At 36.3% G+C, this 21129-nt stretch overlaps 3 protein-coding genes across 3 annotated transcripts; all 3 read left to right on the top strand.

The window, feature by feature from the left end:
• Window positions 1-603: 603 nt before the first annotated feature.
• Window positions 604-1728, top strand: LOC127881693 (uncharacterized). Its single transcript, XM_052429800.1, has 2 exons — window positions 604-959; window positions 1160-1728. The coding sequence occupies exons 1-2, from the start codon at window positions 764-766 to the stop codon at window positions 1459-1461; spliced, it is 498 nt and encodes a 165-aa protein (XP_052285760.1). The 5' UTR covers window positions 604-763; the 3' UTR covers window positions 1462-1728.
• A 980-nt stretch (window positions 1729-2708) lies between these two features.
• On the top strand, window positions 2709-11779 carry LOC127881626 (papilin-like). The gene is made up of 4 exons (XM_052429694.1): window positions 2709-2830; window positions 6456-7703; window positions 8101-8196; window positions 8459-11779. Exons 1-4 carry the CDS (start codon window positions 2720-2722, stop codon window positions 9023-9025), a joined length of 2022 nt encoding a protein of 673 aa, XP_052285654.1. The 5' UTR covers window positions 2709-2719; the 3' UTR covers window positions 9026-11779.
• A 3338-nt stretch (window positions 11780-15117) lies between these two features.
• Window positions 15118-20874, top strand: LOC127831155 (uncharacterized). Its single transcript, XM_052356149.1, has 8 exons — window positions 15118-15279; window positions 15565-15783; window positions 15965-16046; window positions 18848-18940; window positions 19250-19428; window positions 19728-20048; window positions 20304-20465; window positions 20713-20874. Exons 1-8 carry the CDS (start codon window positions 15118-15120, stop codon window positions 20872-20874), a joined length of 1380 nt encoding a protein of 459 aa, XP_052212109.1.
• The last annotated feature ends 255 nt before the right edge of the window (window positions 20875-21129 follow it).

Here is a 21129-nt window from a genome sequence, read left to right as displayed (position 1 = left end):
ACGTTATGTTCGCGTCGCAACCACAGCATGACGTCATGCCGTAATGTGCGTGAGAAACATAAACGTCGTCCCAGGTCATTGACTGTGGGTGCATAGGGTTATGGATGTTTCGGTAAATGACCAGTTCGGTAAATTGATTTATAGAGTAAAAGTCGTGGATGTTTCGGTAAATTGATTTTATATAGGAGGTATACCTACAACGAGGTGTTAATGACACCTATTATCGGCTTACAATAACATTAGGGGCATTTATTTGCAAACTGTGGATTAATTTTGATGTACATTAATTGAGTTGTTTGGTACTAATTAAATTATCTGTTTAAATGTACGATGTTTGCAAAGTGTTATTATTAATTATCCAGGCTTGCAACCTATTAAATTTCTAATCGATGGAGGTAAATTATATATTAAGGTCATGATCGTTTTGTATTTTATATATGTTTTTAAACATTTAGTTGATAAATACCTTAATTAAAGCAGTTAAAAAAATATAATAATGTGGCTCTTACAAGAGGTGGCCTCCACGTGGCAAGAGCTGGGCAACATATTCATTATGTTGGCAAACTACCTCATGTTTATGTAATGGTTAATTTTCGGTGGTTTAAAATAATAAGATGAGGCGATAAGAGAGGTTTTTCCTGATGCCGTGATACGGGGATGCGTCTTCCACTTTACACAGCGGATATACAGGAAGATCACCACAGAGGGACTGAGTACCGCGTATCAGCAACATGGTGACAAGTTCGAGTTCTTCAGGAAAATTATGTCCCTTCCTTATCTACCAGTTGAACAGATTGAACCGGCATTCAACAGGCTGATGGAGGTAGCTGAAGGAGTCGGGGGTCCCGTACTGCGGGTATGCGAGTACATTTCCCGTACATGGATCCACGGCAGTGTATGGCGACCCCTCAATTGGTGCGTGTTTAGAGAGGAGGTGCGAACGAACAACGACTTGGAAGGTAACTATAATACAATTAGCATTATTAATTTATAAGTATGAAACAATTCACATTGTATATTTTTCGTATATTAATCTTATACTTTCATATCATACTATAACGGTAATAAGCATTTGTTTCATAATAATGTTATTAAAAACTGATAAAAAAATGACATAATCTTGTTATTAAGTACAAACATGTTTTTATTATAATTACAGGATGGCATAGACGCATCAACGCACGAGCGTGTTCAGCCAACCTCGGGCTTTACAAGTTGGCCAACCTTCTCAGAGAGGAATCTGAGACTGTTGATCTTCATATACGGCTGGTGAGCCAGCACCTTCTCACGAAGATCAGGCGGAAGAAGTATGTTACGATACACGGCAGACTGCATCAAGCATGGGATGACTACGAAGAAGAGAAGCTGACAACAACTGAACTTCTGAGGATCATCAGCCACATCAATGCCCTCGGACCATCCACAGCGGTCCACCACATGCTCGACGACGACGAGGCTTGAAAGATGAACGACTGATATGGTTGAAATGTAACATTAAATTGAACAGTGTCGTACATGTATCTAATTTGTATTAGAAAATCTGAATGATAAAAATGTGTGATAAAAATGTAAAAATATTGTAGTGCGTCAAAAATGTATCTAATTAATATGTGCTTACTCCCTCATTTTTTTTAAATGACATGAAATATTCAAATATATATATATAGTATCCAAGGTTTAGTTGTTGCTTATTTATATTATATGGTAAATAAAACGGATTACAAAGTAGATCAGTTATTATTTATTTATTGAACCGATTTGTTAGGGCAAAAAATGATATCAGTTATTTTGGCCGTAAAACCCATTGTTCCAGTACAGTAGTCAGGTGCCAGTGTATTAATTTGATAAGATAATGATCATCACGGCAGCTTGCTATTACACAGTGTATTCATTCGGCTGGCGTTGTGTTATATGTCAATTTTATCAGTTTTCAAGTATGTGTATCTCTTCGCTTAACTCAACGTTCAATGACACGCGCACTTAACATAATTATAAAACATAACGCGTATCATTATATTACTTTTTATTAATTACGTACACGTTTTAAATTTTATATATTGTTTTTTTGTGTGTTTTTCGCAACCAGAAAGAAATAATAAAACATATAAATAAATATAAAATTCAACATGAAACCTTTATTCTTTAATCATAAAAAACTTTTTAAAATAGCATTAAACGTAATTGCAGAGCTTACATTTATTCCGCCATAAATCATTATTTCTTATTTTTACTATTATGTTATAATTTTGTTAATTAAATAAAAGCACCAATTTAAAAACCAAACAACAGTATTGCGTTATTTAAATCGTAAAATTAACTAAATTCTTTACCTTAGGCATGGCATTAATTACTCAACTCAAAAGTAATCCACAGTTTGCAAATAAATGCCCCCAATGTTATTGTAAGCCGATAATAGGTGTCATTAACACCTCGTTGTAGGTATACCTCCTATATAAAATCAATTTACCGAAACATCCACGACTTTTACTCTATAAATCAATTTACCGAACTGGTCATTTACCGAAACATCCAGCACCCATTGACTGTACCCACACTTTAGCGCTAATTATTTTCTCAACAGTTTAATTGCACACTTTAGAAAAAACATTTTACAGGGACAGCACACTAAGATTTAAAATGCATTTTTATGGTTCCTAAATCAATCGATTAACATAGCCAAATTGAAGATGCAATCAAGGAATCCGACATAAGTCAAAACATGGAAGATGAAAATTGTTTCTGCAGACATTCACAAGCATCAGAGGCGGCGGATGCGGTTCTGAAGTTTGCAGAAAATATTTCAGATGAAAAGAAAATTCCATTAAGTCTTGTATGTGCTTAAAATATAAGCAAGTTATATTTGTCATTGAAAGTTAACATTTTGCAAATATAATAGTTTTCGGATATATTATTTCGGAGAATTTGTATTATTCTTTTTAACTTTAAACATTATTAGGTCAATAAAATGCGAATTGTCACAAAAGTTTTGTAATATTCCATTGTTTATTGTCTACCACAATCAAAAGCAAAGAAGGAATGGTTATTGGTTGCAATATTTAGCTGCTAAGGGGCAGTACAGTTTTCCTTATGTAACTATCCTCCAGGGCCCTCAATCCATTTTAGGGGAAGCGGGTTGCTATCCTCATGAGGGGGGATTTTCGCGGCGTTTCGCTTTTTGGGGGGATTTTTTTTCTTACTCTCTCATTATTATATTTGTACATGTTTGCACTATATTCATTTCATTTTTCATAATTTAGTATGTTTTACAAGATTAAATTGAAATAGAATTGAGATATAATAATCATGAGACACATCTTATTTAAAGAAAAATAATTTAAAAAAAAATTCATTATTTCATGGGGAATTTATCCCCCAAAAAGGGGAAAAAAAACATACTTTTCAGGTGGGGGACTGCCGCAGAAATTCGGCCGCAGATTTGATAGATTGAGGGCCCTGTCCTCTATTCCTATAACTTCGTGCAGCCGTATAAGATCGTGTACTTTTTTATGACGTAAACTTCTAAGCAACATTCAAACGCACGTGCATGAAAACTTTTCACTTTTGTAACGCGAGAATTTCCAAAGCCTATAAGACAACAATCATGAGGAAAAAACAATACATACGATATAAATGATCAGTTTTTCTGACCTTGTTCCAAAGAAATGGCCTAAACAATGTTTAAAATCTGCACATTTCTTTCACCAGACGGCTATGTTTGTCAATGTTTTGATCATAAAATGTTGTAAGAGTAGTTTCGCCTGGACGATTAAAGTATGCTGTGTATGCGAAAAATTTTACCACCAAATGATGACACGAGACCATACATACTTTAAGATCGTGACCGGCCTATTGCGAAAAATGTTCTCACTGTGTCAATTTGGGATTTTGTCACAAAACAACTGTCATTAGATTTAGAAGGGGTGACGGCTTTTCACGCCCCCATTGTGAATATAATTTTATTTAGCTTTTTTCCGTAAGTAAATACACTTTATCTAGACCTCTGAATACAGTTATCACAGTTCATATTTCGTTTTTATGAAGACCAGTTTTGTTTAAACCATTCTTTTCAATACAGTTTATTCACGAAATTCATCTAAACCAACACATATTTAATACAAATAAACACATATTCACAAAAACATATATCGGGTAATATAAACACATCCCAAGGCCTCGCTGTGACGTCATCAAAATCGGTGCACGATCTTATAGGGTAATTCTGTGTGACGCAGACTACGATGTTCATGAATGTTTAAATGTACGTTACTCCATTATTATCTGTCAGGGGTTTTTCAGCACCGTCTGCGCCTCCGGAAAACGGAGGCACTCCCAAAGCAAACGGACATGATCCCAAACCGAAATTATTTTAAAAAAATCCCAATTTCTAAAATTTCTTTTTTTCAAGAATGAAGTGTCTTATAACTTTTGTGACTAACCAGTGTTTGTTTTGGTCAAAAATATCTGCTATAAAGTTTTGACTGTACAGTTCTTATCTCAGAATGTAACTGTAACTGAAAAACAAAACTGCAGTACTTAAATAAACGTTGAACATGCCCAATATTGCATTTGTTTATATAAAGAAGACAAAATGACAAATAAAAACAAATTTATTTGTTAAACCACTGAATTACTTAAGCATGATAAATTCACAATTTTTTCCCAAATGAGCCGTTCTATCGAAGCAAAAATTCCCAAAATGGCCAATTTTGTCGATAAAAAATTCCCGATTTGGTCAGACTCCTTTTCCCAAAATAGGCAGAAAAAACCCTGTCTGTCAACCAACATATTTCACTCGTTATTTGTTAAACAAAAGATAAATATTTAAGTATATATCAAGTTTAGTTATTGTCTAATAATTTTTCATGAAACATATGCCTTTGAAGTTTAAGGTGCACGAACTTATAGGTTTAGAGGCTATATGACTTGACAAAATCTGCTTACTAGATTTTAACATTGTTTCACATAAATGTTCCAGTAATTACCCTCAATTTGGTAATGCCAACTTTGTTTAACAACAGTTCTTATCTCAGAATGTAACTGTAACTGAAAAACAAAACTGCAGTACTTAAATAAACGTTGAACATGCCCAATATTGCATTTGTTTATATAAAGAAGACAAAATGACAAATAAAAACAAATTTATTTGTTAAACCACTGAATTACTTAAGCATGATAAATTCACAATTTTTTCCCAAATGAGCCGTTCTATCGAAGCAAAAATTCCCAAAATGGCCAATTTTGTCGATAAAAAATTCCCGATTTGGTCAGACTCCTTTTCCCAAAATAGGCAGAAAAAACCCTGTCTGTCAACCAACATATTTCACTCGTTATTTGTTAAACAAAAGATAAATATTCAAGTATATATCAAGTTTAGTTATTGTCTAATAATTTTTCATGAAACATATGCCTTTGAAGTTTAAGGTGCACGAACTTATAGGTTTAGAGGCTATATGACTTGACAAAATCTGCTTACTAGTTTTTAACATTGTTTCACATAAATGTTCCAGTAATTACCCTCAATTTGGTAATGCCAACTTTGTTTGACAACTGTTTTTCAGTTGAATTAACTGATTTAAGTTGTTGTTAACTTAAAGTAAGTTACTTAATATCTAAAGCCTCTTAGAGGTTTTAAGTGCCAAAACAGTGGTATTTCTGATTGAACTCTGGTTGTCCTGTTGTTGTTGTTTTTTTAAGTGGCTTGTTTATTGCTGTCATCTTTGTTGTTTTTTTAAAGGGGCTTGTTTACAGATTTTGGCATTTTTTAAGTTCATCATTGAGTACTTTAAATTGATTCATTTGAACACCGGAACTAAAGAGCTTCTGTATAAAATAAGAATAGAAACCATGAAAGAACAACATTACCGTGTCATTGGCTGAAACCACTGAACTTTATATTACAACAATTGCCTAAACCACTGGGCCATGCCCGCTGTTACATTAGGTCCTGCATTTTATGCATTATTTCCGTGAAATCATGTATCCATGTAATATCACATAATATAGCAAAAATAACTGAATCACTCCAAATTATAATTATTGGGTCATTCTGCGTTTCAAACATTAATAATTTTAGCAATTTTCTCACAATAATTACTCATAAACCAAAATGTATTTTCAGTATTAACCTTAGACTTATGAGTCAAAGCGCTTAAGTCCAGTATTATTTTGTGTTTGCCTCTTGCTAACTGCATCAACATGATTCACAGAGATTATTTGCAGGAGTTAAACATAAGAAAATTGGAAATTACTTGCATTGAAGAGCAGTTTTCTGCTTCAATTGTAATCCTAGGTTAACGTTATTAGTGTTATTTTGCTCTGAAATATTCCATGTTCTTTTGTTTTAAAAATGTATGAAAATAATTTGGCAAATTGTCATTATGACAATATCTGAACAAGTCTCTTAAACACATGAAATTTTGTCAAAAAAATTGCATCATGGCATTATTTTTTTCCAGATACTGGGGTCTTTGTTTTTGAAGACTTTGCAGAGTAAAGACGCTGAATCGACTAAAAGCAAATATATTCAGAGCAAAACAAGTGTCAAACAAGATGAATCTGAAAACGCTGTGTTCAAGGAAGAATTGTCAAAAGATGCATTAGCAGGAGGTTCTGCCACATTTTCATTGGACGGTAAGGAGGAAGCTGGAAAAATCTCAGACAAAAAATCTTCTAATGCTTCCAAAACAAGGGAGAAATTTTCAAATCCAATAAAAAAGTCAAAGTCAGCAGATATATTGAAAGAAAAAAACAAAATTGTATCAGAAACTGATCCAAAGACTGATGTTGACATTATAACCATTGATGATGAAGAAGAAGATGTCAATCACAATGCTAGTTGTGATATAGAAAAAGTTGATATTAATTTTATGTCAACACATGAAAAATCACAAAATAAACAAGAATCACAAAATAAACAAGATGATATAAAAAATGAAAAGTGTACAAATGTTACTGATAAAAAGACAAGCTCAACAGCAATTGCTTTTGTAAATACTAATTCAAATGATGATGATCTGTTTGAAATGGATTGTGATGAAATTGATGACAGTGCGGCCTGTAATGATGTTCAACAGAGTGCATGTATTGAAGATGAAGTAGATCCTGATGTAACAATCATAAGTGATGATGAGGATGATGTAAACGAGAGTGAAAGTAAATCTAAATCAATAGTTTCCAATGGTGTACCAGCAGATCGAAAACTGAAGGTGGAGGTTGGATTAAAGTCACACCAAGAAGGCACTACTAGTAAAAAAACAAAAACTGAAGACAATTTGAAGAAAAGTCATATAAAAAAGACTGAGGAAAAAAGTTCAGTCAAAACAGAAAATGACTTAAAAAATAAATTCTTAAAAAATGATGTGAATGAAGAGGGTCTTTCTACTGACATCAATAAGTCAGAGAAAAAGTCAAATGTTTCTGCTGAATGCAATAAAGTTGAAATGGGTGCAAATGCAGCAAGTATTCTGGGTTTAATGCCTTCAACAAAGCTGATAAAAAACTGTTCAGTTAAACTTACTGCAATAAAAGCCAGTGAAGCAAATGGATGCGTATCAGCCTTTTCATCAGACCAGTCAGAGGCAAAAGATTCATCCCCAGTTGTTCTACTTGATGACGAACTTTTAACTGTAGAGTTAGAACTGGTTTCTGACGTGCCTGATGTAAACCAGGCTAAAACAGACTGTTCAGGTGAAGGTAGTAATCATGTAAGCATAGCCATTATTATCTTTGTTGTTTTGCAAAATACAGGTTGACTTTGGATTGTAAATTAATAATTATTTTCTAAAACCCTTGTACTGAAGCTAATAAACTAAATAAATTGTTGTAACCTTCAATTCAATGGTATTAAAATCTCTTTACTTTTCTAAAATGGGTGCAATATGAGGGATGCATATGTTAAGATTGCAAGGTTCTTTAAAGAATAGAGTAACATGTTTAGATATTTCAACTTATTTTATAATACCTTTGTTTAATTCAACTGTCATACGATAGAGCATTCACCCTAGTACAAACTATAGAGCAGAATATCATTGTAAAGACTTGACTAAAGATTCTAATCAGAATACATTGTACCATTTAAAGCTTCATCAATTTTGGTTTCAGAGTCATGATACATCTAGTCAAAAGAGAAAAAGACGTCTTCTAGACTTTGACAAGAAATGGCACAGTGAACCAAAATACACTCCCGATCAAGATAAGGTAGTGACTGCTCTCTTTAATGCCTTGTTTTAGTTATTAAATATAGTTGTAGTGATTCTTCATGTTGGAATGTAGACACTTGTGCAGTAATCGTGTGAAAGAATGATGTTCACATTTCTATCGGAAAAATAATCTCTTGTATCTATTAATGCATGGATTTTTATTCCATACTGTTTCTCCCATAGTTTTACATAAAGTTAAAGTGACCATTTTTGATGAGTTATTTTGAAGTTCTTTTTCAATGTTATTATTTTATTTCCAGTACCTTGCTCTTCCTGGTGGTATTGAAGCGAACAGCGTGAGTTCAGTCGAAGATTATGTTGGTAGATCAGCAAGTCCCACTGTTAGCCCGTCTACCATAGATTGGCAGAAACCTGGCCTTTACAACAGTGTTAGTTTGAATAATAGGAGCCCAAAGTCCGGTAAAACCCGTGACAAGAATGTCAACAAATCAGGTGAAAATGGTAAAAAGCAAAACAGCAATAGTGATGACGATACCCAGAAAGACACAGAGTTGCCAAAAAGTGTTCAAGGTCAAGGAAAGAGTGAGGTTAATGCTTCCAAGGTGAAGGTTACTGGAATAAAGAGAAAAAATAACAAAGCATTCAATAAAGCTAGTTCAAAGTCTGATTCGAGTGTGACTGGAAGTTTGTCATCGAGACCAACTGTTGGATATTTTTCTGTAAACATTGGAGGAATGAGAGTCAAAATGCGGGGTGCTAATCGTTATGCTGTCTCACAAAAGTTTTCAGGGAACAAGAAAGGGTCTGGAGCCAGTGACAGTATTAATAATGCCAAGAAAAAGCCCATCAGAGGCAATCAAACATGATAAGCATTATGTGTCTCATTTAGTTATTAGTATTGCTACTGTCTATATTACTTATTTTGTGAAAAATGGTGTATTATTCTATCTAGACCAAAGGTTCTTTGAGTATTTTTTGACATATGATTAAATTTAAAGCAGATTTTGTATTCAAGGATAACATTTAAGACAAATGTTATTAATATTTAGGATATTTAGATCTCACTGAATTGTTTGAATAGGAAGATACAATTGTATGGGTGTGTTTTTAAGAAAGACTGCATTTGTATGACCCCTTTCGAAGAAAAGGTGGCATATAGTGATTGGACTGTCCATCTGTCTGTTTTTCCGTCACACTTTGCGTTTAGGTTTCGAAATATGCTCATAATTTCTATGTCCCTTGAGATATAACCTTCATACTTGGTATGCATGTGTATATGGACAAGGCCCTTTCATACGCACAAAAATTTTGACCCCTGTGACCTTGACCTTGAACTTAGGGTCCGCGTTTAGGTTTCAAAATCTGCGTTTAGGTTTCGAAAAATGCTCATAACTTCTATGTCCCTCGAGATATAACCTTCATATTTGGTATGCATGTGTATATGGACAAGGCTTTTCCATACGCACACATTTTTACCCCTGTGACCGTGACCTTGAACTTAGGGTCCGCGTTCAGGTTTCGAAGTCTGCGTTTAGGTTTCGAAATATGCTCATAACTTCTATGTCCCTTGAGATATAATCTTCATATTTGGTATGCATGTGTATATGGACAAGGCCTTTCCATACGCTTAATTTTTTTTACCCCTGTGACCTTGACCTTGAACTTAGGGTCCGCGTTTAGGTTTCGAAATCTGCGTTTAGGTTTTGAAAAATGATCATAACTTCTATGTCCCTTGAGATATAACCTTCATATTTGGTATGCATGTGTATACAGACAAGGCCTTTCCATTCGCACACAAATTTTGACCCCTGTGACCTTGAACTTAGGGTCCGCGTTTAGGTTTCGAAATCTGTGTTTAGGTTACGAAAAAAGCTCATTACTTCTATCAAGCGTTTATGGGGGCATAAGTCATCCTATGGTGACAGCTCTTGTTTGTATCTGGAAAGACATTAAAATGTTGAGGAACGATACTAGACAACACTTAAATGTCTTCCATTAAGATGGCATTAAAGCATGTGTCCAAAAACAATGTCACCGGGTCAAATTAAAAAAACAACGTTAATACCACTGTACAAGCTAAATTTCTGATTGAATCTTTATAAAACTTTGTCAGAATGTGTATCTTGACAATATCCAGGCTATGTATAAATCTGGGTCATGTGTCCAAAAACAAGGTCATAAGGTCAGGTCTTTTTTTAAACTTATTACCAATCTAGAAGCCTAATTTTGAACTCAATCTTTATGAAACTTGGTCAGAATTTTTATTTTTACAAAAAAGTTTGAATCTGGATCAAGAGGAATTAAAAGCTAGGTCATCTCTCAAACCTTAGAAAATCCACTCTAGTAGCTACGATCTTGATTAAACATCCTCGGAATCTGATATTTGATATGGCAATATAAAGTCCTTTTTTATTTGGGTCAAGTTTGAATAAAAAACTAGGTCATCAGGTCAATCTTCCTTACTTGCATCATTCCCAACTTCCCATGAAACTATGATAGAATCATTTTGAATCCTTGTGGTTTCAACTCATTCTGATAATGAACTTTAACTTGTTGTACTAGCGCTTGATTGGTCATTGTCGGCTCGGGTACTACTTACATGTACCCCGGGTACTCTTTAGTATACTTACATGTACCCCGGGTACGGTAAATATACTTAAATGTCCCGGTCGATATTAGACTGTACCTGAGTTGAAATTCCATCTAAAATCGTAAAACGCGCTACCCATTCCCAATAAACAGTTCTGTTTATCTAAAACAAACTTCTCTTTAAAAAAAAATGCATCAACATGCTTTTTTTGTATGAGTAACAATAATATAGAGGCCATTTAACAGCAAATTTACATAAATGTGAACATAATTGATTTTAAAAAAATACCCCACAACAACCGATTAAGCGTTAAAATTCCCGGGACTGTTTTAGTATACTGGGGTATTTACCCTATCCAGGGTACATGTAAGTATACTTAAGAGTGCCTAGGGTACATGTAAGTAGTACCCGAGCCGTCAATGACCAATTGAGTTGCACTAGCCAGCCTAATAAATATAAATTAATTAATAAGATAAATATAGGCTCCAGCTTTAAATAAAGAATGTACAACGGTAACATTAATAATTTATCATGAATGAAAAAAATTAAGAGATGTGTTTATAACAGACCTTTTTTTTTAATTAACCACACATTTACTAATAAATTTACTAAACTTCATCTGCTTAACCCTTTGAGCGCTGGAACCGGATTTTGAAGGCCTTTGCAAACAGTTTGGATCCAGATGAGACACCACAGAACGTGGCGTCTCATCAGGATCCAAACTGTTTGCTATTCTGATAGTATTCTTTGAAAAAAATCTAAGAAAATGCTTATTTTAGAAATTCAGCAAAAGACATTTTAGCAGACGACAAATTTCTCAGCATGCAAAGGGTTAATGTTACAGTGTGATAGGAGTTATTACAATCTGCTAGTGCCAATATGACACTTGAGTAACTGATGTGAATCGCTCTTGTAAATTATGCTGTAAATTACCTGATTTGTTGTGAATTTCACATGAATCTGTGGGCTAGCTGTTGTGAATTATGCTTATACCATTCTTTATTTGTTGTGAATTAAACTTGACATGTTAGGTTATTGTATTGTGTATTGTTACAAGATTACAAGTGCATAGGTAATTTTGCATCAATGCATGTAATAGCTGTTTATAACGATCGTGAATGCTATAAAAACGTTCATGTACGTGTTCCCAGCATCCGTTTGAGCGTAAATATTTTGCGGTCATATGTGGAAAACATCATCAGACGGACTTCATACATTATGTTAACTCATGCCCAAAATAATATAAGTTTATTTGTATACCGGTTACTACAAATGAAACAAGCAAATTCGTTGAATTGATATCCCCCACCAATATACTTCTGGACACGAAAGATTTCTGGACGGATGGACAACGCCAACGTGCATCATCCTCTTATCCATATATATACTCAGACCAAGTTTCAATGAAATCCGTCAAAGACCAAGTTTCAATGAAATCCGTCAAAGCACTTCCAAGATATGGCTCTGGACACACACAAAAAGCATTTTTTTCAAGATATAAAGGGCCATAACTCCGTTATTATTTAATGGTGTACAATGCCATTTCGCGTGAATCATCCTCTTATCCATATATATGCTCATACAAAGTTTCGATGAACTCCGCCAAAGCACTTCAAGGATATGGCTCCGGACACAAAAGTGCCGGACGGACGGACAACGCCAAAACAATATCTCTCCGCCTATGGCAGTGGATAATAAATGCAAGACAATTATACGTTTAAATACATGTACTAGACACAATTCGAGTCGCAACTTCTGCACAAGCATTTCCATTCACATGCATAGCAAGAAAAGTTGTGTAATACATTTTTAAAACCAAAAAGCTGTGTTTCCACTAACATCGCCAAATAATATAGGGTAGGTAGATTGGCCCACCATTTTATTATGGTTAACCTTTTTAAAAACATAAACAATGTCGAATTCCCACTTCAAAATCGATATTTACTGCAAGAAATCTTCCACGTCTTGTTGTAACATAATTTCATGTACATATAAAAGTTTACTTTGCGAATATAATTAAAAGTAGATACAATGATTAAAAAATCAAACTGAATATCACTAAAATTAAGGGTCGGCGCCTAAACTTAGATTGGTCAGTATTAGATTGAAAAATGATTGAAAAATCAAACTGAATATCACTAAAATTAAGGGTCGGCGCCTTAACTTAGATTGGTCAGTGTTAGAGGAAACGAACCACGTGTTACGCCTTATTGCAGACTGGCCCCAAATTCGCACAGCTCTTTTAAATTGTCTTATAGCGTTTGGAATCGTGCAAGTTTGACCTCATTACGTCTCTTTTTGCAAGGTCATATGACGCGAACCAACTTGGCTTTTGACCCAATTTACCCAGTGTTCAGTGCCAATTGTTTGAATTGAAAGTTTAAATATGTACCGCTTGCTTCTGAATTCGACGACCTGCTTGTCCACTGTGCTCCCTTCTTCACAATAGGGTTGCTGTATTTACAAGCCAATATTGTCAAAAGTAATTGTATTTCGCAAGTAAATTTGTTAATCTCTAATGTGTACATTACCGTTTTGTTTTTAAACTTCTATGGAGTTATGTTGTGTATTAGCCAAAATGTGCATAATTGCACTGTTTATCCTAACGCCATATTGTTATATTGCATGCGCTTGCAAACTCGAAAGTGACGCTTAATCGAAATTTCTGGGGAAAAAATTGTCGCAGATTTCTATTCGATAGGCACGTAAGAGGCATCACGTGAATATGTTTTACAAAAATAAAGGAATAAAAGATTAATCGAACGAGCGCTCACATTATGTTGCCTGTTCAATCCCTTACAAAACTGAAAGTAAAAAAAGTATTTCCCTAATTTTTCTTTGGATAATAATTGCGTCCGGAATATTAATTAAAGGTCGGGTTAAACAACAGTGTTCGTTATGGCGAACAAAGTTTTACCGATACTGAACAAACTTACCAAAACTCCATGCTGTTTGAGTTCTGAATTATTAATGCTCACAAATACTGACCGGTTGAAAACCAATGAGTGTCGTGGTACCTGTAAATACACTGTATTTAGGTATTCCTTTCCAACACAATTTAGTCTTTCCGACAAAGTTTCGCGAGGCATCTGGATTGATAAAAGCAGAAACCATGGATACATTAAGGCTTTCTATTGCTATGTTCACGATATGTGTGGCAGCTAACGTAACGGTAAGCGCGCACGTGTCAGCGGGTCTACACGACGGAAAATATGCATTTAATGGTACCTGTTTTTACGGGATTCGTAAACATGGTATTAATTAAAGAACACACGTTAAATAGTTTGTATCACATTGATTTTAGGCTAGGCGGTGAATAAGTAGAGGATACTAAAGAATGATAAAGAGGTAATTTCACTCAGCTCAGCCTATAAGAGGGTCACCCAAGGATCCTCGTAAAGTTTCATTAAAATCTACCTAGTGATTCAGGATGAGAAGTCGTTAGATGAAAGTTTACTCACGGACTGAAGGACGATGAACATCGAGTGTCTGTTGGTCCATGAGTAGCAAATTTTAAGCGAAAGCAGAGTTTAGACGTTTGTTACGAATAGTGTGACATAATTCGGGTTAACGAAACTATATTCGTTAGTTTTAGTTAACGCCCGCTTTGACATTCAGTGCATCGACTTGATAGTGACGTCGAACACCGATGCCGAATTTCAATACCTTGATCACGTTAAGCTGTCAGTTTTTAGTTGTGTACCAACACATGAAGAGACATTTTTTAAGCTTTTAGCACACGAATGATTAAGTAGCTAAGTTTTAATAATAAAGATACTAATACATAAAAATCGTACCTAAAATCGCAACTCAAAATTGTAAAATGTTCTCTTTTTTTAAATTGTGTTAAGTGCGCCCGCAGTGTCCAATTTGTTTCGCATCAAATTTTTTATTTTTTTTTTCGCTAAGAAGGAAAAAATAATATTAAAGCGGAAAGCGTCGTCCCTAATTAGCCTTGCGGACTGCACAGGCTAATCTGGGACGCCACTTTACGCACATGCATTATGCACAGTTTTCTCAGAGCGAGGGTTATTTACATTTTATTTAACTCGCTGTTACCAATGTTGTGAGGCCCAAATCCACCGAACAACTAATCAATTTGTTAAGGCCTAAGCTACAAAGATGCAGAAACGAAAGCACTATTTACCACCTACGGCGGTGAGCTACGTGTTTGTTACCACATGACGTCAATAAATTACGTCACAAAAAATCGAAATATAACAGCGCTTAATCAAATTTGGCGCAATTAATGTATGGTTATCTAACATTACATCTGTTTGGTAATTTGATTAAATACAATAATCTGTTGTGGCTTGGATGACTGCTATAAATTTTCCTTTGCTGTCACAGGTAGCCCAAAATCTGACAATGACCTCTGTGGGTCGATTTTCCAACGTCACTGGAATCCGCGTGTCTGACAAAATTCCAATTTTGACGTCACTTGTCTTACCGCACGGCACACATGACGTCACGTTGGTTGTTGGCTCTGACGTCACTACGGATAATGTGTTTTCTGTTTGCGACGTAGAGGTCAGTTACATCGGAAGTAATCTTAATGGTGTGCAGACGACACCTTCAACAGTCTCGTTTCAAAGACTCGGGAACGGGTCATATCAGGTATTTTTTGTTATTATGGCAGATTGACTTTTCGTCTGTTATTTGGCAAGTCTTGCAAAAAAAGTAGTAAACACGCACAATTCACAAATACAAAAAACAACAACATGATACGCATGTAATATTTGGTCTTCTTTACTAAACCGATCTTTACAGTCAAAGCAAACTAACGACATATAATTATCATATTTTCAAACATAGAACCCATCGACCACGATCGATCTCGGAACGATCACCAACAGCGGAAGTAGCGTGCTCTGGAACGCCAGCGAGGTGCGCGTCCTGCTGCACGTGGTCGTCACCAACTCCAGCGCCTTCACCGTCGGCGGCGTCTACTCCGTCATTGGCGACGCTACCCTCGATAACGGAGCTATGCAGTTCTTGGCTTCACTGAATTTTACCGCCGTTAGTCAAAATCCGGTACGTCGCTGTTGTTTTCCCAAGGTAGTGTGGTAAGTATTTCTCCTAATTTTCCCTCTTTTTCTTCTCTTTTGTTTATCACTCAAATGGACACGTTTGCTATCTCCTCAAAAGTAGCATTGAACTGCAGGTTTTCCAGACTGCCGTATAGTTACCCTTGCATCGTGGATTCTCCGCCCAGTTCTGGAGCCTGAGGCCGTCGTTACCTGCCGCCTCCGTAGCCTTGCTCCTCGCAGCGAGACGAAGTTCCTTTGGTGGTTTGGGTTGGACCCCTTCAATACATGGGGTCCGGCTCTTTACCAGCCCGGGGGGGGGGGTGGTCCACAGGCAGAGCGCCATCACACAGAATCCATTGTTGTCCTTTAGTGGAAAGCGTTTGGCCCAGGGGCATCCGTCTTCAGCAGTGGTTTATTTTTCGACTTTTCCTTGTCGTAGGAGACTTGCCGGCCAAGGCTTTAGAGCGTCTCCCGCCATTGGTGTTTCTTTCTAAGTGATCCTTCTCATCCCTATCAGCCTCGAGGTTCATATTCGTCTGTTCTATATCTTCAACCTTTCTATCTTGGGAAACACTGTCCGGAGTTTACACTCCCGCTGGCATAGCTCTCCGGATAACAGAGACACTCAAACCGCCAAACGACCTTAAGGAACCAGCAACGTGGTAGCTATAGTATACATGTATACTTATCTGTATTAATTTTCTTTACAAAACCGTTCTGTACTAGCTATATATACTTGTCGATTGAATCATAGCAGTCCGTTATTAAGTTCAAAATGTATTCATTAAATGCAATCATTGTGATGTGTGTATAAAAATGATGATGATAAAATATATATGCCACTTTCCGTCTTTATGCCCGACTCTTTTAAAATGTGTCCCACCCGTTTTATTCCCTCTTTTTTGTGCTGTTGTTCTCCTAAATAGAGACACATACATAAAGTAACATAAAAAACAAATTCAAAAACTTTAACCAAAACTTTAACCTTCTTCATAACTTTTGCAATATTGAAGATATACATTACTTGCTATCAGCATCACATAATTTTATATATGGAACATAACTCGTGGAATCGATACTGAATGGGTGCTTGAATACAAGTATTCTTGTGTAAAAGCAGAATTTAAGTTACTTAAATTTTACGAAGTTAACTATCCGACGATTTTTCCCGAAATAGGAAACCCTGTCCCTTTTCAGTCCTCTCCCACGTCGCAACCACTCATATCTCTGTCGGGCCCGACGTCAGTGAAGATCGGAGACGTCGCAAACTTGACGTTGATGTTGACGCTTGTTGACCCATTCGGTACCCCTCGCAGATTATCATAATCGGACTCGGGAGAAATACGGGTTGAAAGAAGTCCGCCCACGTGATACCATTCTAAGAATGTTACAACAACAAAAACAATAACAACGACGGCGTCCATAATTCCTGTAGAGTTTGTACTTGCTCTGGCTTCAGAGCATAGAAAATCCCCATTTTCATCTTTGCAAAATGTAAACAACTCGCAAAACGGGCCATGTTTGTTTTTACTATGTAATTTTGATTCGCGTAGGCCCGCGTAGGTAGACCGCAATACCGCTTCCGAAATGTGTATTCATACTATCTCCTTCGAGGTACTTATCCGATGTTTGACGGAAAGGGCCGAGAATGTGCGATTGTTGTTGACCCATACAACGCGCTCCGTATCGAGGCTAGGGTAAACGGCACGTACACATTCCCGGCTTGCGACGTCATTCTTGACAACATAGGCAAGTCAGTGTGGCTCGATTGGTTATTGTCGGCTTGGGTACTACTTAAATGTAAACCGGGTACCCTTAATTAAATACAATGTACCACTGTACGGGAAATATACTTAAACGTACCCGGTAATACTTACGCTTAATTGGACGTTGTCGGCTCTTTTTTTTCAAATTATTTGTGCAAATTGATGTCAATATTCGGTAAATTGGCCTCTATAGTATCGAAACTCATACTCAAAAAGCATGTTTAGGAAGGTTTTGTTCAAACTGATTATTTCGTTAATGTATTCCCTGTTCGGAAGCGCGTTTTACGACCTCGACTTTTGGGCGGGAGTACAACTCGGGTACAGCTAATAATGACCGGGTGCCTATAAACGTATTTACCGTACCCGGGGTAGATTGAAGTACAGTCAAAACTAAGAACAGCGGTCAGTCAAGGGAAATGTTCAAAGTGGCCGTCGTCGACAGGTGACCGCTGTTCTTGGATCTCCACTTATTTTTAGTTGGTTGGTCAGTTCGTAGTATTGTTCGCGTTACCCCACCCAATCGCTTGCACATAATTAAACAAAGGCTTATTTCCGATAACAAGTATAATAACATAAATAACTCCTATTTAATAATACAGAATAATCTCTTATAAATTGATTTCGTTTCATACTTATTTGTAAACTTAATCTATGACTCGATCAACAATAGTATTGTTCTTTACTCGTGCATGTCGTTCATTCATTAAATCTGAAAATTCGTATTACTTTAATTGGAAGATACATGCATAAAGGCTGTCACGTGTCATTGTGCACTTAAGAGTACTTGGGGTACCTGAGCCGAGTGTGGTATCACTGAATACTTTCTTGTTGCTACAATCATCGAACACTTTCAGAGACACAGAGCATAGTTATTGTATATTTACAAAATTACTGTTGTACTTTTTTCTAATGAATAGTTCTTTTGACAGGGTTCGTACTCAAATCACTTGCAGAAACGTTTCAAGTTCTTTCGACTGTTTTCTGACAAGTTTGGGTTACTACAGTAATTGTGCCCCAATAATTTTTGTTGGACCGACTGTACCTTTATTATAGGTAAAGAAAGTTCAAACAAACACTAACATTAATATCATTCTATGTAGAATATAATGATGAATCATGTTATGAAATAAAAGGCTTTGTTATCGAAAATAAGGCGGAAATTCGCGTAAAATTATTTATAAGAAAACAATAAGATATGCGCATCTCGGCTTATGTGTGCTTTCTGACAAACGTCATTTTTTGCATATGAAATGTACCGTGTCATTGAATTCTTGATTACCCAGTTTTAATTGTGTTCTGCAGGCGACAGTTTCGCGTGCCTGGAAGGTCATTGGAGCGAGGCGTTCTCAGACGGGTACAGTCAAATCATTGACATCCCCATCGTCATCAACACAGGTAGGCGATCAAAGCTCTGAGATAACTTAATATATTTGAACACAGGTACGTTATCAAAGCTCTCTCTCTCTCTTTCTGAGATACCTAAATATATGTGATAACGACAACTGCTGGAAAACAACGACGTTATCGGAGGACCCTGACGTGCGTTGTCTTTCCAGATGGCACTTTTTAGATGACATCGCGATGAGTTTTCATGAGGATGCGAGAAAAAAGCAAAGATAATATGCATTTAAGTGTCAACTAACACTAATTAGATGTTACTGTTGAATCTTGTTCATTTACCCAATGCAAACGAATCTTTAATAGGCTTCAACGAAGGGGGAAATGCAAACAACAACTTGACCTTTAAAATCCTGACGAGAATTCCTACGTACGTAACGCCGGCCAATATGCTCAACGTTGTCGTTGACGTCTATCTTGACGGAAACCTGCCACTGACGTCGACAACACCTCTCACATTAAGCATAAATACAATAGCCTCTCCAGTAAGTAATGCATATACGTTAAGTATGTTATGCAAGTAATCGTGTATTATAAACACGCCTTATATACTTTGTCTATTATTGTAATTCATTATTTTTGACAATAGTTTATTTAAAAAGATGCACACTTGTTAAATAAAACGCATTAATAACTAAATGCATAAATTCATTTTCTCTGGTATAGGCTATCTAGCATGGTTTGTAACGTACGATGTATTCAGATCAACACTTCGCTACAAGCATCACACATTTAAAAGATTGATTGTTCGTGATCAGCCCTTTATATTATTTTCAATTTGAAGACATCCGTGCCAGTTGTGGCGGTGGACGCTCTCTCCAGCGTAAGAATGGTAGCAAAAGGTTCAGCGCTCATTGCCGTTGTTAACGTCAGCACGCCGCCAGGTGTCGTCATGATCTACGACATTCGATTTACCACTACCACCGGAAAAGCCAGCATATGTGACGTTCAACTGATGAAAATCGGCGCTAACTTATGCGCAGACGACAAAATCAATGCAACCTTTACCTCATCTGATAGCTCTGCTTTCAATGACGGCGCAAATGCTACATACGGAGCTGCAAACATTGACACGGCAGCGAGCTCGTTAGATGCGGATAATTTTGTAAGTTGATTGAACACTATTTAAATTATTTAAAAAAAGGTAACACTTAACATGTAATCCATTCCATTTTGCGTTCTGTTTTATTTTCCGTAATTTTAGATAAAACCTGCACATAATAGATCTAGAATACACTTCCTTATTTGACCTTCAAACAATATGGATACATACCCATGTATGTGTTTAAATTTACATATGTACATGATAATATGTCAATATTCGCTAATACGGTTTCATTTTCTCTATAACACGAAATAGTTCAGGTATGAGGTGGTCGTCTGCGTTCCCGTCAACTCCCCGGTTTCTGTTGGAGCCAACCTGTCGCTCCGTGTGGAGGTCAGATATGACGTCAACAACTCCAGCAAGAATATCATCGCCACATTGCCCTTCAATGTTTCCAGCAGCGTGCATCCAATGCTGGTAAGATTATGTTTGAATAGTCGCAAATACTACATATTTATAATGTATTATAGTAGCCACTTTTCTAGAATAATATTTACCTTACATTCAACAAATGCAACAATAAAAATGCAAACAAAATAGCTTTACCGGTATATGATAACCGTCTCAGTCTGGTATGATACTGGCTATATTTATCAAACCCATTTGGCATTGTTATGTATGTAAATCAAATTTGCATCGTTCATGTTGTGTTGCTGTTTGTTAGTCAACAGGAAACGCGTCCGTGTGTAACACGACCGGTACATCCGGATACATTTCTCAGACAGTGGAGGTGAATGTAACGGCAGTATTCATGGGGACGACTGCCGACTTTTCTATTACAGTCTCCACCCAAGTGAATAATAATACGGCGCTAGGTAATTTCTAATTTATGCGATACAATACGAGCTTCGATCTAGGAAAATGGGATTTAAAGCCTATTCGTAAAGGGTCGTACCGGATAAGCCTGTGGAACCTCACAGGCTAAGCAAAGACGACACTTTCCGCTTAAATTTTTATTTTTGCTTCCTTTCACAGAAAAAACTACAAAAGCGGAAAGTGTCGTCCCTTGTAAGGCTGTGCCAACTGCACAGCCTAATCCGGGACGTCACTAAACGCATAGGTAGTTAGCCCATTTTAACAG

Source organism: Dreissena polymorpha, chromosome 5 (assembly GCF_020536995.1).
Source record: "Dreissena polymorpha isolate Duluth1 chromosome 5, UMN_Dpol_1.0, whole genome shotgun sequence".
NCBI lineage: Eukaryota > Metazoa > Mollusca > Bivalvia > Myida > Dreissenidae > Dreissena > Dreissena polymorpha.
Note: the sequence above shows the minus strand (reverse complement) of the source record. Positions and strands in the feature narration are given on the sequence as shown.

What these genes read in the sequence shown, in the direction of transcription:
- LOC127881693 (XM_052429800.1), top strand. Translation starts at nt 764, where the DNA reads ATGTCCCTTCCTTATCTACCAGTTGAACAGATTGAACCGGCATTCAAC. An exon ending in AACGAACAACGACTTGGAAG is followed by an intron (nt 960 to 1,159) that starts GTAACTATAATA and finishes TTATAATTACAG; the next exon opens with GATGGCATAGACGCATCAAC.
- LOC127881626 (XM_052429694.1), top strand. Translation starts at nt 2,720, where the DNA reads ATGGAAGATGAAAATTGTTTCTGCAGACATTCACAAGCATCAGAGGCG. An exon ending in AGAAAATTCCATTAAGTCTT is followed by an intron (nt 2,831 to 6,455) that starts GTATGTGCTTAA and finishes ATTTTTTTCCAG; the next exon opens with ATACTGGGGTCTTTGTTTTT. An exon ending in ACACTCCCGATCAAGATAAG is followed by an intron (nt 8,197 to 8,458) that starts GTAGTGACTGCT and finishes TTTTATTTCCAG; the next exon opens with TACCTTGCTCTTCCTGGTGG.
- LOC127831155 (XM_052356149.1), top strand. Translation starts at nt 15,118, where the DNA reads ATGACCTCTGTGGGTCGATTTTCCAACGTCACTGGAATCCGCGTGTCT. An exon ending in CCGCCGTTAGTCAAAATCCG is followed by an intron (nt 15,784 to 15,964) that starts GTACGTCGCTGT and finishes TTCTCCGCCCAG; the next exon opens with TTCTGGAGCCTGAGGCCGTC. An exon ending in CCCCATCGTCATCAACACAG is followed by an intron (nt 18,941 to 19,249) that starts GTAGGCGATCAA and finishes AATCTTTAATAG; the next exon opens with GCTTCAACGAAGGGGGAAAT.